At 62.5% G+C, this 14,625-nt stretch overlaps 1 protein-coding gene across 3 annotated transcripts in view; it reads right to left on the bottom strand.

The window, feature by feature from the left end:
- The window catches only part of ADGRA1 (adhesion G protein-coupled receptor A1), a 35,592-nt gene extending 22,488 nt beyond the window's left edge, over window positions 1-13,104 (bottom strand). The window contains exons 1-4 of one of the 3 annotated variants that reach the window (XM_032608600.1): window positions 12,662-13,104; window positions 11,778-11,970; window positions 4,129-4,256; window positions 2,606-2,729 (exon numbers count right to left, since the gene is read on the bottom strand). In XM_032608600.1, coding sequence (XP_032464491.1) covers window positions 2,606-2,729; window positions 4,129-4,256; window positions 11,778-11,780 — 255 coding nt within the window. In that variant the 5' untranslated portion in view covers window positions 11,781-11,970; window positions 12,662-13,104. Of the gene's footprint in view, window positions 1-2,605; window positions 2,730-4,128; window positions 4,257-11,777; window positions 11,971-12,243; window positions 12,341-12,661 lie in introns of those variants that run through there. The other 2 variants (XM_032608602.1, XM_032608601.1) reach the window with 2 other exon arrangements.
- Between the last annotated feature and the right edge of the window lie 1,521 nt (window positions 13,105-14,625).

Here is a 14,625-nt window from a genome sequence, read left to right as displayed (position 1 = left end):
CCCAGAATTTGCAGCTGGCGGGACAGCCGACTGTGCGGTTTCGGTCTGAGCCCGGATCCAAAGGAGAGAGACTGAGGTCCCAGCCCCAGGACACACAGGGGTCTCTCTTACTCAGACTTCTCTTCTGTCCAGGCCCGCGTGGACTGGATGAGGCCAGTGTTGGGGAGGACAGTCTGCTTTCCTCCGGCCACGGCTCGAATGTTCACCTCACGCAGAAACACGCTCACAGACGGGCGCAGAAAGAGGTTTGACCAAAAAGATGTTTGCACCATGGCCGTTCGGCTCGACACAGAATGTCAACCTTCACACCTTCCAACCGTCCTGGTCCTGGGCCATGTCCCCTGGGCTCTCTCTCCTCCAGCGAGCGATGGCCCCACGGCTGTGGCCACCCAGCCCCGCACCTGCTCTCTCTCTTCTGGGCGCTCGGTGGGTGATGTTCAGCCTGCGTGCGGCCGGCTGTCCTGCTGGAATCTTGTTCTCACTGCCCCAGACCTGGCCTACTGCTCGTCTGTGAGAGAAAGCGAGTTCCTGATTCCTTCTGGAAACGTGGTCGGGAAGCCAGGCCAGCACGGACTCCAGAACCGAGGTTGCTCCCGGCAGGGCCATGAGGTTGTCACTACGAGGGGACCGAGCGTGTCTCACACCAGCAGGACCTCTGCAGATCCTGCCTCTCCAGACACCCCAGGCCTGTCCGCCCCTATCCACCACACACTTCGGGGTCCACCCGGCTGCACCGGCCAGGCCTCGGCTGCCACGAGGACGCCTGGCCCCCAGAGCCTCTGTCTGGGCTGGCAGTCTTGGGGTGGGCTCCCAGTTGGGGGAGGCGGGGCTCCCAGGCCTGTAAGGGCCGTGATGACCTGAGGGGCTGGCTGCACCGCCAGGTCCCAGGGCTCCCACTGCAGGGTCCCGGCGTGCGGAGCGTTGGTGGCAAAGTGTGGAATAAAGATAACAATCCATATCACTGCTTCCAGATGGCTCCACGTCTCAGCAGGTGTTCACAGGCGGACGGTAAATTGGATTTCCCGGGGCTCTCCCAGGGGTGTTTCCACGCTATCGAGAGGCTTCCGGAAGCGTGTCTGCCCCTCTGCATGGTTTTCAGGGATGTGCTTGGTGACTTTTCTGCTGGGGTCCAGGAACAGGTGGCAGAATTGTCTTCCCAATGGGATGGTTGGCCCTAACATGGATTTGCAGAAAAGTGACCTCTCTTCCGTGTAGAGGAGCGTGGGGAGACTGGGCCACAGGGCCCCCAGGTCCTGTCTCATGGGTCTGGCACCCTGTTTGCAGGGAGGAGGGCATCGGGGGGGGGAGCTCACAGCCTGACTCCTCCCCAAGGTGCCCCTGTGGGAGCAGCCTCTTGCCCCTGACACCCAGGAGCCGCCCAGCTGCCGCCGTCTGTGCAGGAGGACGAGTCATTTTTCGTGTGGACAGGGGGCGTGGAGGCCAGGTAACTGGGCTGCAGCAGCCCTCACGGCTGTCAATAAACTGTTGTTGAATTCACACAACCAAGGCTGCGAGGGGTGCATGTGACGTCCTGGTGGGTGCCGGCAGAGATGCTCCCTCCACGTGGTCCAAGCAGATGGACACACACCAAATGAGTCCTTGGTGAGATGCCCTGTGGTCCATGGGGAAGCCCCACCTGGCCCCCGCCTGGGTGCTGGAGGGATCTGCCCACCTGGAGGGGTCTGCCCGCCTGGAGGGCACTGTCCACTGGGCTGAGCTGAGGCCAGGAGTAGGCGGGCTGGTGAGAGGCTGGAGGGGGAGAGCACGAGGGGCCTCGATATCCAGTTGCAAAGGCACCTGGGCCTTCTGTCCTTGACTCACAGTTGACGGAAGGGCCTCTTTCTGGGCTCTGTCAGGACCGGAGGGTAGTTCATACTACCCATCCCGCCTTCTTTTGGCCGCGCTGTGTGGCAGGTGGGATCTTAGTTCCCCGACCAGGGATCAAACCTGGGCCCTCTGCAGTGGAAGTGCAGAGTCTTAACCACTGGACTGCCAGGGAAGTCCCTTTCCCCCCTTTTAAGGAAGGTCAGGAGGGGCTGTGGGGTGGGAAGAAGACCCCTCTGTGTCTTCTCTGTGCTCCCCTTTCACCTGAGAGGGCCAGACCTCCCCAGCACAAGACCGCCGAGTCTCACTTGGAGGGTGGGGCCCGCGTGTCTCTTCCATGGCCCCGAATCCCCGGCGACCCACCAGCGATGGCACTCTCTCACCTACATCCATGGACTCTTACCTGGGCCGAGGGAGCAGGGGGTCCCACCCCTGTGCTCCTACCCCACCTGTCTCTGCAGGAGAGGCAGGTCGCATCCCTGTTTCTGTAATGAGCCCCGGACTATGAATGTCTCATTAACATGTCACCATAAGCCTTGGAGAAAACTGGTCCGATTGGAAAATAAACTAAATGACATGATCAAATGCTGAGCAAGTCGGTCAGACTCACGCGGGAGGGGTGTAGGCACACTGGATGCTTAACTGCCCCCTTCACGAGAAGCCTGAGCGAGCGCTTGAGTGTGGTTTCACACACAAGACGGTTGTCACGAGTTTCCCCTTTGGAAGGAGAGTCGACAAGCACTTCAGAGTTTGTAGCAAGACGAAGACCCAAAGCACTCACCGTCTGGCACAGGGTAGGGTACTTGGTGCGGCTGATGCCGCCAGCAAACACGGAGAAGGTCAGGGCCGCGTGGAAGCAGAAGTTCAGGAGCATGTGCCGGCCTTTCCGGCTGATCCGGATGGCGCTGCGGGAACGGAGATTTCAGGTCAGGAACCGGCCTCTCAGGGCAGAGCGTAGAAGTGAACCCTTTTCTCCAAATGCCACGTCCCGTCCACGCGGGGAATGGGCTGAAGACCTCGGAGCGGGACGAAGACGGGCAGGGAAAAGCACGCCAGAGAGACCAGGCCGGGGAAAGATGGATGGACTCGCTGAATCCACCTTAGCATGTGGCCTTGGGTGGTTTGTTGGAAAATCGCCCTGGAATACTGTGACTGGGAGGTCTCTGGTCATTGGACAGATGAGGACCTTGAGGCCCTGGGACGCTATGATTTGTCCAGTGTCCCAGAGGGAGGATGGGGAAGAAACCCAGTCCCGCCTCCTGGTTCCCCAGACAGAGTTCTTCCCTCTCTGAGCAGAGGCTGTACCTTAGGAGGAGGCTGTGACTGACTGTCTCTGACATGATCCCCTGTAGCCGGGCCTGTACCTGGATAGGACGCTGCCTGTGGCTGTGAGCATACCCATGACCAGTCCCCAGCCCTGGCGATGGACAAAATGAAATTGCTTAGCCTATGCCTGCAGCTGTGATTATGACCACAGCTTCTCTGTGGCCTTGAACACACCCAGGCCTCTACCTATGACCATGGCCTTGGACACGCCCAAGCCTCTACCTGTGACCCTGGCCTTGGACACGCCCAAGCCTCTACCTGTGACCCTGGCCTTGGACACGCCCAAGCCTCTTCCCCTGACCCTGGCCTTGGACACGCCCAAGCCTCTACCTGTGACCCTGGCCTTGGACACGCCCAAGCCTCTACCTGTGACCCTGGCCTTGGACACGCCCAAGCCTCTTCCCCTGACCCTGGCCTTGGACACGCCCAAGCCTCTTCCCCTGACCCTGGCCTTGGACACGCCCAAGCCTCTTCCCATGACCATGGTTATGACCGTGGCCTGGGCTTTGCCCATGACTTTGATTGTGGACTTGACCCTGATGGGTGGCCGGGACCCCTCCTCACATTACCCAGCGCATCTTCAAGTGATGCCCCAGCCCCTCCAGGCAGACGTGGCCAGGAAACCAGCTCTGTAGGAAACCAGTTGGACTCCCCTGTAGATGAAAAGCAGAGGGCAAGGCTGCTCGAAGTTTCTGCAGCTACTCTAACTTCCTCAGGCCATGGGCTGTGGGGGCCCCTGAACAGACACGGTGCCATTGGAGAAAGAGCGCATGTCACCTGAATTGATGAGCACGGGGGGGCCCGGGATGGAAGGTGAGGGTGTCGCCCAGTACTTGGCCACCCTCGGCTGCCAGCGCTGTCTGGGCACTGGGCAGCCTCAAGCTGGCCGGCTGCCTGTGAAGCACCTTCCTGGACTCCTTGCTACGTGAGGGCAAGCGAGAGCTTGCCCTCGAAGGCGAAGGGCAGGGCGGGCCTTACCTCTGGTGCACGATGTAGGTGATGGCGGAGGCCAGCAGACACAGCAGCATGACGGCAGTGCAGGCGTACACGACAGGGTGCAGGAACTCCCCTGGGGACTGGGGCAGGGATAGGACAGTCCTCAAATCCTGGAAAGGACACGGAGCACACCCGTGTGACCAAGGTGGCCGGGCTGTCCCCAGGTTCAGCCTCCGCCCGGCGAGGGGCTGGAAGCATTTCCTGGATCGGGTGGAGGTTCGCAGGTCTCAGCAGAAATGGTCGGCCTGGGGCAGGGGGGGGCCCCCAACCTGCGGAGCGCTCAGGGCAGGCGGCGTGTGGCCTCGTGGGCCCCCCACCAGCTGCGGGCGCCTCTGGGGGCTCTGACGGCCAGCTCCCCGAGGGCAGCCTCCTGCTGTGCTGTCTGTTGGCCTCCAGACTCCTCGCCCTCCCGGGGGGGCTGGTGGACCACCCGGCTCCTGCTTCTGTCAGATGCCCTCGTATGACGGCACAACTTGCTCCCATGAGGCTCGTGTCAGATTACCCCCAAGTCCACTCTGGGCCTCACACCCACTGCAATGCTGCTTTTCGTGGTCTCCCAGGAGAATTTGTATCATTTCAGTAAGTCTGCCCAGAGGTGACTCAGGTCAGTGGGGGAAGAGCAGCAGGTGTGAATAGGCTCGAGAACCCCAGGTGTACAACCTTCACTGTTAGTCACAGCCCAGGTAAAGGGCTGAAGGTCAGGGTTCAAAGGATATCCATTTTCCCTGGAGGATGTAAGACTGAGGGCAGAATGCCCCGGGCTGGACTTTCAGAGCTGAGGGAGGTTCTGTCTGTTTATTCATCAGGTAAGCGAGGCCCCCTGCTTCAGGCGCTGGAGCTCTGAGGCCAACCCCCGACGCAGCCCCGGAAGTGCCCTGCGTCGGAGCTGCGTTCCCAGGGCGGGGCCGGGCACACCCGCCAGGGGCACCCCCAGGGCCGGTGGAGGACCCGGAGGGGCTCGGGGCACACCAGGCTGGGAGGTAGGGGCTAGAGCCTGCGGCACCCACCTCTGACCTCCGACCCTCTGCCCGCACCGAGCCCTGCTCTGGACGCTTCGTGTGGTACAAGTCGTCGAGTCACACGAGAAGCCCCCTGTGGACTGAGTTGTCCCCACCATCCGGAGGGGATGGCTTTTAGGGATGTGGCTCAGGTTGGGTAGGGTCCTCGGGTGGCCCTGACCAAAGGGACCAGAGTCCCTGTAAGAAGGGGCCGGCACCAGCACACAGCGGGAGGGGCCGTCTACACTGCAAGGAGAGGCCTCAGGAGAAGCCAACCTGCAGGCGCCCGAACCTTGGACGTCCAGCCTCCTGGATTGTGGTTTAAGCTGCCTGCTCTGTGGGACTTTGTCACGGCCGCCCCAGGGGACAAGCTGAGCGGTGCTCTGGTTCCCACTGCTCAGGTCAGAGGGTGGAGCCCTTGCTCGATGCCCCAGCCTGAATGCCCTACTCTGCTCCCATGGCCCTGGGGGACACGCCGGGCTCTGGGGAGCAGGCTGGGGGCCAGTGCCCACAGGCTGAGCTGGGCCTGTGGAGGGCTGCCTGGTGTCCCCTGTGGGACCACCTGAGCTGCGCCGGCTGTGACCACGGGGCTGGTGGTCAGAGCTAGGGGTCTGCCGTCGTGCTGGCCCCATTCCCGCAGACCACAGGGGCGTCCATGGCTGATGGCCCCGCCTCAGGCCCAGAGCAGCTCCAACTGGTGCCTCCCTGGGCTGTGAGGACAGCGGAGGTGGCTGGCGGCTCCTCCAGGATGGAGTCGTGGGGAGCAGAGAGGCACGCCGAGAAGGCCTTGGCCTGTCACGGCGGGAGTCAGGAAGCCAGCGCGTCCGGGCTCAGGTGGCTTCTCTCCTCGTGGACATTCCTGGAGGCCCGGCCAGCCAGAGGACGTGCTCAGAGGAGCCACCCTGGGCCCAGCTGGGGCCTCTGCACCCCGACTTTGCTCCGACGCAGGGACTTTGGTGAGGAGGTCGCTGTTGTCGTGGCAACAGCTGATTGAATTTGGTCACCCGGGAAGAGGCACCGAGTGACCTGGATGCAAAGGGGGCCTCAGCGTCTGGCTGCCCAGGGGCCCCGCTGTCCAGTGAAGCCAGAAATAGCGCCCTGCCCAGAATAAGCAGGCGGTCGGGGAAGGGCGCCGTGCCGCTTGGCAGACCGCAGGCCGGACACCGCGGCTGCCCTCATGCTGCAGTCCTGACCGTCCACGGGCCAGGAAGTCTGAAGCGCAGGTGTAGACGTGCACGGAACACCAACAGCTCCCGTCTGGACACCCAGGGTGTCAGCAGGATGCACGCTGCACGCACAGCCCAAGTCCACGAGCTCAGGAGGAAAGGCAGCCAACAGACGCCAGCCTCGAGGTAACTGGGACGCAGAGGCTGCACGTCCCCAGGGGAGACCTGGAGGTCCCGCCCACTCAAGATGCCTGGGAAGGCTTGGCACAGGGGAGGGTCTGTGGTCAAATCCTGGCAGGGCTCCCACCACACCCAGGGGAGCACGAAGGTTGCTGGGCCCTCTGTCCTGCAGCCAGGAGCCTCCGTCTGGGCGAGGATGGGCCTCTGTGATGAGGGGCAGGAAGGTCTCCTGGTGGAGAATAGATGTTTCACGAGAGGGAGAGAGCAGCCTGCCGTTCTTGCTTCCCGGGGGCGTTCAGCTCCCACCAGCGTCCCGCCTGCCAGGGGCCCTCACGCATCCTGAATTCTGGAGCATCTGGTGTCAGGCGATGGCGGGAAGGGGGCTCATGAGGCCCGGTAGTCCCAGGGTGTTTCTGCATTCGTCAGGCTCCACGGGCACCAGCCTCCTGCCAGATGCAGCTCACTGCAAACGTCGAGGAAAGGCAGGTTTTCCTGGGCAAGTCCTGATATTGGATGACCTTTTCATTGAGAGTCATCAGCCGGGAGTGTTGGATTCAGGTCTGACCGGGCACTGGCGGCATCCCTGGGCCTGTGTGTGTCGTCCTTTTCATGGGGGACGATGGTGTGTCCCTCCTGTGACATCAGCCGGGGCTGAGACCCCCTGACCCTTCACAAAAGTGCACCTGGGCCTCTGTTACTGGTTTCATGGCCACAGGTAAGAGCCGCTCCGGGTCTGGCCCGTCAGGTTCTCTCACTGACTCAATCGGGACCCGTGTGTCCTGGTGTCTCTCCTGGAGCTGAGGGACCCGGGGCGGGTCCACCCCCTCTGGGGGGCTTACAAGCCCCTTCCCCACCTTTTCCGGGTGCTGTCACCTGCACTGCTGCCCCTAAAGACTGAGGTCAGACCCCTGACTCTTTCTGGGGTTTGGGGAGGGATGGCGGAGGAGGGGGGTGAGCAGAGCAAGCACTTGCTTCCTGATGCAGCGTCCACAGCAACGGCCTGATGCCCTGGGTCCGAGGGCCACAGGTGCATCTGGCCCACGACGGGGGAGCCCATGCAGCTCCCGGACCTGCGGTGGAGAGCTTACCGCCAAAAGCATCTTATCTGCCAGTTTCTATTCACACACGCAAAACCCCTTTATGTTAAGCCTAGTAAGAGCCAGAACTGGTTTTCCTGCAGCAGGAAAACATCTCAGAGCATCCGTTCAAGACCCAGAGGCATTTCCTGAGGACGACGCCCAGCCTGTCATTGGACCAGCCCGGAGGCCACCCGCTTTTGGACCCCTTCCCTCTCGTCCGAGGGCCCGGTTTTGAGGCTTCTCACAGTGGTGAGGAGGGCCTCTGACCCCGCAGCAGCTGCATCCACAATATATGATTTAGGAGGAACAGAGATTTAATTCCACTTGGCCTCCTATTTTTTTCCCTTTCTCCAAATCAGAGTTATCAACAGCGCTTTCTACATTTTTAGAGGTGACATTTAAAATTCAAAGTAAGTAATGCAAAATGGCGCTGGAATTTATATTTTAAAGTTCACACATGTACACGTTCCTCTTGGAATAAGCTACTCTGCGAGCGTTCCACGGGCAAAACCCTTATGATGGTCCAGTATGTGGTCAGACAGCATTGGATAGGCAAGCCCCTCAGAGGCCGTGGACCCAGCAGTGCTCTGGGGACCAGCGACAGTGGATGGAGCGTTGACCTCAGAGCAGAGAGGCTGGAGAGAGGTCCAGAGAACCCATGGAGGAAGAGGGGAGGCGAAGGCAATGCCCAGAGGTCGTGGCCACACACCGCGTGCTGGGAGCCGCCCAGCTGCGGGGCTGAAGCCCGCAATTCCCGCTCACGTCTGTGCCTGTAGGACGACCGGCGGGGCTGCGGTGGAAGCTACAGCTAAAGTGTGTCTCCTCCGGGGACCCCGGGCTCCTGCTTCCCCATGGAGCCTGCAGGCTCTGAGCAGTGGTCCTGGGGCGGCAGTCCCCGTGCTGCCTGGTTTGTATTTCCCCTTTTCCTTTGCACCTTATCATGATTTTAGCTGGATGTGTCCCTTTTGGTATGTTTTGCAATCAAACAAATTGGGATGTTAAGAAAGACAAGAAGAAAGGAGGGAAGAGGTCAGGTCAGGGGTCGCTTGTCTGATCAAAAGCGGCAAACGGACCTCTCCGGGCCACGGTGCAGACCGTGTACGGGTGTCCCTCCTGCGTGGCCAGGCATCAAGGCTGGGCCTTTAGGGGTCTCGGGTGGGCAGGTCCTTCCACCTGGGCTTGTCCCGACCAAGACTGAGCTCTGTGGAGCCTGCGGCCCCTCGTCTGCTTTTTAGTGGCGACCCTGCTGATCCGTCAGCCTTCCCCGAGGGAGTCCCAGGGGACAGGCAGACACAGATGAGCCATCTCTGCATTCGGAGCACAGGTTGGCCCGACTGGGCATTCGTGTGGTTTGTAGCATCTTCCTTTGAGGGTGCGAGGGCTGGTCTAATTATGAAGAACTTTGGAGAAAAGACCTTGAGAAATACGACGGGCTTTCCTTCAGGACTGGGGTTACTTGCTTAAAACCGTCAACAGTTAAGGGGAGGCCTGAGGTGGGCGCCAAACTCTGTGAGCCTAAGGCAGGTTTTCTGAGTTAGAAATTTAAATATTGGACTGAATCGAAAGCAGCGAACTGGAGGAACTCACTGAAGCTCTGAGGCTGGAGCATGGCAGGCGGGCAGCGGGCGGGTCGGAGTGGGAACCCACCCACAGGTGTGGCCCGGGTTCCGTGGGCTCAGAGGGAGCCCATGGGCGCCCTGCGGGCTCCCGCCTCCTGCTGATGCACCGGCTTCCCGGGCCCCGCCCTGCATCCACCCTGGTCTCTCTGGGGCTTTACTTCCACCCTTCTTGTTGGAACGCGGGTGCTTCTGTGTGGACCGGGGCGTCCTGCGTGGCGTCTGCCCTTGGGATGGCCTGGCCTCTCACCCTGTCCCGGCTCCAGGCCCTGCGGGACCTGGCGAAGGTCACCCCGACTCGAAGCCAGCGGGGCTGCCACCGCGGCCGCCTCCTGGGCCCGGGCCACGCTGAAGAGCCATCGCCGAGCAGGTCTCCGTGGCGCTCAGGCCACCACATCGGTGAGCGGGTGGGCTCACCCTCTGGGCCCCACTTGAGGCCACAGGGGCTGCGGGGAGGCCATGTACACCAGTCCTGCCTCCCAGCTAATCCCCCGCGACAGGTATGGCCGGAGAGCAGCGGCGGGGCCAGCACCGCCCGCGGGACCGCCGGATGCCACACTCAGGAAGGAAAGCGTGCCCGGCTTGGACGGTTTCCACTCCAGTTCCAGACCCGTCACTTTGCTCCCTTGCAGAGCGCTGCTCTCTGCGCTGACGGTGAGGACCAGAGAGGAGCACGAGGGCAGAGCCGCACGCGCTTGGGCACCTTCTTGAATTCGCGTATCAACAGCACCATCGCAGAGGCAGCCGTGCAGTCAGGTCCCGCTTTACACTCTGATGAGGGTTAGCGCCGGGCAGGTGTGGGGCCTGGGCTTTACCTGCTGGAGACCAGGCGGCAGGGTGCAGGTCCCCCAGCCCCTCAGCCCCCAGGGGAGCGCCTGGCTGTTCACCAACCCGTTGGTGCCGAGGGCACACAGGCAACTCGCTCAGAAGGAGGCACAGGTGCCCGAAGATGCTCAGGGCTCAGCACGGTTCAAACCGGGGTCGTGGGCGCCTCGACACCTCCAGGTGCCTCCAGGACACCTCGGTGCCGTTACACTCAGGAGCTGGTCGGGCAGCTGACTGCCAGGGCCAGGCCCGAGCAGGTGGCCGGAGTGTGGCATCCTGGGGCACGGGGCCGGAGCTGCCCCCGCTGGCTGTCCTCCCCACAGCCCCCAGGGGCCGCAGGCGTCTCACCCACAGGCTCCCAGACACAGGCAGGAAAGTGTTTGCAGCAGAACTGCAGCACCACACGTTAGGTTGGCATCTCTGTTCCTCTCAGAAGCTCTCTCCGGTGTAAATGTTATTTGTTAGCAATAAAGCCCCAACAGACTGCTGAGACTCCAAGCTCTCCAGGCAAGGGAAATCCAGCTGGTTCCCAGAGTCCTGGACTGGCCGGCGTGGAGCTGGCTGGGGCTGGGGGGAGGGTGTGGATGGACTTGGAGGAAGGAAGGAGGGTGCTGGGCGGCCTGGGCGGCCCTGCAGATTTGCACAGAGGGCTGGAGGGTCAGAGACGGAGGCGAAGATGGGGCCTGACGCTGGGGCATCTGGATCACGTGCGGTGGCGCCCCCGGGGCGGTGCTGCCCCCCCTCCCCCTTCATCTGCCAATGACGGGACCCATTTTGCAAATGAGGATATAAATTCGAGGATGCAAAGCTTCAAACACGGCCAACCCGGAGGCCCTGGCTTGTTGGGGGGTGGTGGCAACAGGTGACGGCTCAGGGCTGGGGTGCGGGCCCGGCTGCGCCTGGAGCACACACCCTCAGATGCCTGAGAGGCGGGTGGCACGGCAGCTCTGCGAGATGACGCCGACCTTCGGCAAAAAGCATCTCTCTTGTTTGGACATTTCGAATCCAACAGGAAGAAAATGAGTAAGTGACTCAGACACACCCCTGCTTGTGAAGAGTCAGGTCTGCACTGACGACCCACTGACAGTGTCCTAGCCTCGGCCACTGTGGCCGCGCTGTCCTCGGCCATCGGCGTTCTCTGCGTGCGCTCGGCCGCTGTCCCTCACAAGCATGCACAATGCATTATTTACTCAGCATCACCCTTTCCGGAATCCAAACCAGCAGGAACCACAGGGAAGCGCCCCGAGCCTGCAGGCCGAGCCCCACACAGCCAGCCGCACCCCCTTTTCTGGTGAGAGAGGCGTTCTCTGTGCTTGCCAAACGTGCCGCTGAAGCCCACCCGCATCCCCTGCCATTCGGCCAACTTTCTGACGGGAAGGGGGCCGGCAGGGTTGCCGCGGGAGGGCCGTGTGCGGGGCCTGGGGCCGGGAGAGGGAGGGCCCCAGCCCGGGGTCAGAGAGGTTTTCACAGGTCACGGCTTGAGCCTGGGTGGTGGTGGGACACTGTCTCTTCCACTGATTCCGTGATTCAACACTGCAGCACGTCTGCCACTAATCAGTATGATCTACGCCGAGCAGCCGCTGACGAGCAATGGAGCAGGCAGCCCGAGGCCCGCCCCCCCCCCCCACCCCGGCCCCACCCCCAGGGCCCCTGGCCGCCGCCCCCGGCTGGCCACAAGGCAGCTTACTCTCCCTGCCTGGGGATCCGTGAGTGGCGGTGGCAGCCTCAGCCTGCCCGCCCCCCCCCCCGGCCCCCGCGTGTACTCACCATGAGCCCTGCGAAGTTACTGAAGTGTGAGCAGGGGATGGAGGTGGTGCCAACGGCACAGCCGATTACGTCGCGCCGTTCTCCCCGCCGGCCTCCATGGCCGTCCAGAAGGTCAAGGTCCCAGGCAGCGGCCACGGGGTACAGCCCTGGGCGACCGTGATGGGGCGGGTGAGGGTGGAGAGGCCGCCCCCATCTGTGAAGACAGGGCGGGTCAGGGCGGGTGGGGGTCCTCCCTGCCACCTGCATCTAGCACCCCACCCACAGGGCAGCCCCCCGGCTGCAGCCGGCAGCAGCTGTTTCCGAAGTCTGCCCCCATCTCATCTCCCTTCGACCCGGCCAGCCTGTTGGAGCGTCTGGCTGGAGGTACGGGAGTCAGGCAGAGGCTCCGGGGACGACCTGGGGCCTCAGAGCCTTAGAGGGACGGTGCCCCCGGGGAGCACTTCCTTATCCATATTTAAAAACCAACCTCCGCTTGCCATCCCAGCTCGAGACACTCAGCCCAACCTCAGGCTGCAGAAGACACGTACAGCATGTCTGTCAGTTTAAGTCAAGAGACTCCAATAACCCCCAACAGACAGCCAGACCCGGGAGGGCGAAGCTTCCGCTCCGGACGTGGCCAGACCTCACGGGCTGGCGTCTCCCACACACATCAGTTTATCTGGTGGCTCCGTGCCGTCTGTGTAACCCAAAGTTGTTGAGAAGCTGCATTTGGAAGAGCAGGAACTGCTCACTCCCGGTCAGCGCTGATGCCCAGGAAGCGGCCGGGGCAGTGTATGCTGTGGCCACCGGGCTCCGACCTCGCCTCCCCCCCAAGTCCCACTGCCTCCTCGCCCGGGGGCCCACCTGCCGCGCGGACCCTGGAGAAACGCAGCCCAACTTCTCACCTATTCTGGCAAAAACAGCAGGAGTGGCAGCGGTCCTGCGCTTCCTTGTTGGCGAGAGGCGGTGAGTTCCCGGGTCCGGGAGCAGTTTTCCACCCCAGGGGCAGCGCTGGAGCTCGTGAGTGGAGTTATCAACAGATTGCAAGGCTGCAGCCCGGCGACGGCCAGAGCTCTGCGCCAGGGAGGGTGTCAGAGCCGGAGGGGCAGGCAGTCACTGCCGTTCTCAGCAGGCGGCTTCCCGGACTCCGGTGGGGAGGGCCTGCTCCCTCGGGCGGGCGACAGCCAGGGACCAGGGACGGTCGGGAAGCAGGAGCCGTAACCATGGGGATGGGGGAGGCGCTGATGGCTGCGGCCAGCTCCCTGCTGCAGGGTGGGAATGGTTCTTCCCAGCCAGACCGCGGGCCCCATCACACCGCAGAGCTGATTTAAAGAGACAACCGGCGGTTTTGTCTTCTCTTCCAAGAGAATCGGACAACTCTCAGCAAAACGTCTCCCTGAAGAGGCAGAAGGAGGACAGCGCGATGTTATTTTTTTTATTACGGGAACCCCTGTCCACTGGGGCTCTGAGAACAGAAATACAGACAAGGAAATTGATTTTGGAGGAATTTTCACGGTCCTCATATTAAAATATTCTCAAATCCAAATATGGCCACACCGTGGTGAACCCACGAGTCCACGCCAGCATGAGTCAGCAGTGTGATCCTGCCAGTGTAGACAGGCCTCAGCCGTGCAGAAAGAGGCCCCCACACCCCTGCCCAGCCCAGGGTCCCAGCCCCCAGCCCGGGCGTTAGAGCTGGAGATGACAGAGCACAGGAAGGAAGGCACGTGTTGGGAGAGGAGGGAGGACAGGAGGATGGCTCACAGCGATACCCTGCCTGCGGGGCGTGTGGGCCTCTGTCTGGCCAGCAGGCCTCTGGGTGGGGCCTTCCCATGCCCCCGGCCCTCATCCCACCAATATTCCCAGCATCCTGTCTGCATCGCTCCCGGCATCCCCGTTGCACCGCTGTGGGACGCTGTGATGGGTCCTGAACCTCAGCTGAGGGACAGGAAACCCTGAGGGGTGAAGGGGTTTTCCAGTCGCCCAGTGACTGGTGTCAGAGCTGAGTGGAGGCCCTCACGCCTAGGCCCGGCCCATCTGGCGTCCTGGGGTGGCTCCCTCAGGGCTGGAGGGCACCGTGGAGCTCCCTGGGGGCCCGGGTTGATGATCCTGGACAAGTGGGGCAGTGGAGGAGGTGGGAAGGCCCTCCCTGGATCAGGGGGCCTTTTGCTCAGACTCCCCCAGGCTGCGGTGGTCCCCACGGGGCTTGTGCCCAGCTGCAGCTGCCTCCACAGACTGTCCGGGGAAGGCGCACAGGTGGACACGGGTCAGGGGCTCCCAGACCAGAGGTGACAGAAAGGCAGGTGTGAACAACCCATCACGGGGCCCAGGTGCCTATGTGGCAGGAGGGCACAAGGAAGAGGCCCTGTGGGGGGCTGTCCCTCTGTCCTGTGCCCTGCCTCCTGCACTGTCCCTGTGCCCTGGCCGGAGAATAGGGACCCGCCCTGGCCTCAGAGCTGGTGGGGGCCGGGACCAGAGGTGGCTTCTGGGAGAACTTACAGGAGATGCTGTAGGAATGCAGAGGGATGGCAGGGTTGGGGGGCACTGGCCTGGCTTGGGGTGGCCTGGAGGAGCCCCTCCTAGCCCTGGCCTTAGTCCCACCCTGTATGCCCAGGGCTGGGGCCCACGGGCTCTAAAGGCAAAGGCTAATCAAGCTTCAGACTCACCAGGGGTCCAGGTGGGGCACATGGAGGGTCCCTGGGTGCTTTGGGGGGCACTGGGGGCTGGGTGGGGTGCACGGAAGGTTCTTGGGTGCTTTGGGAGGTCCTCCGAGGGGGCAAGTCAGACAGAGAGGCCTGTCGGGCTGCTACATCCTGACCCCCTGGGTGCTGGCCCCCGAATCCCAGTGTTAGCCTGGGTGGGGGTTGGA

The sequence above is a fragment of the Phocoena sinus genome, chromosome 16, assembly GCF_008692025.1.
Source record: "Phocoena sinus isolate mPhoSin1 chromosome 16, mPhoSin1.pri, whole genome shotgun sequence".
NCBI classification, from domain to species: domain Eukaryota; kingdom Metazoa; phylum Chordata; class Mammalia; order Artiodactyla; family Phocoenidae; genus Phocoena; species Phocoena sinus.
This window is presented reverse-complemented; position numbering and strand designations above follow the sequence as displayed.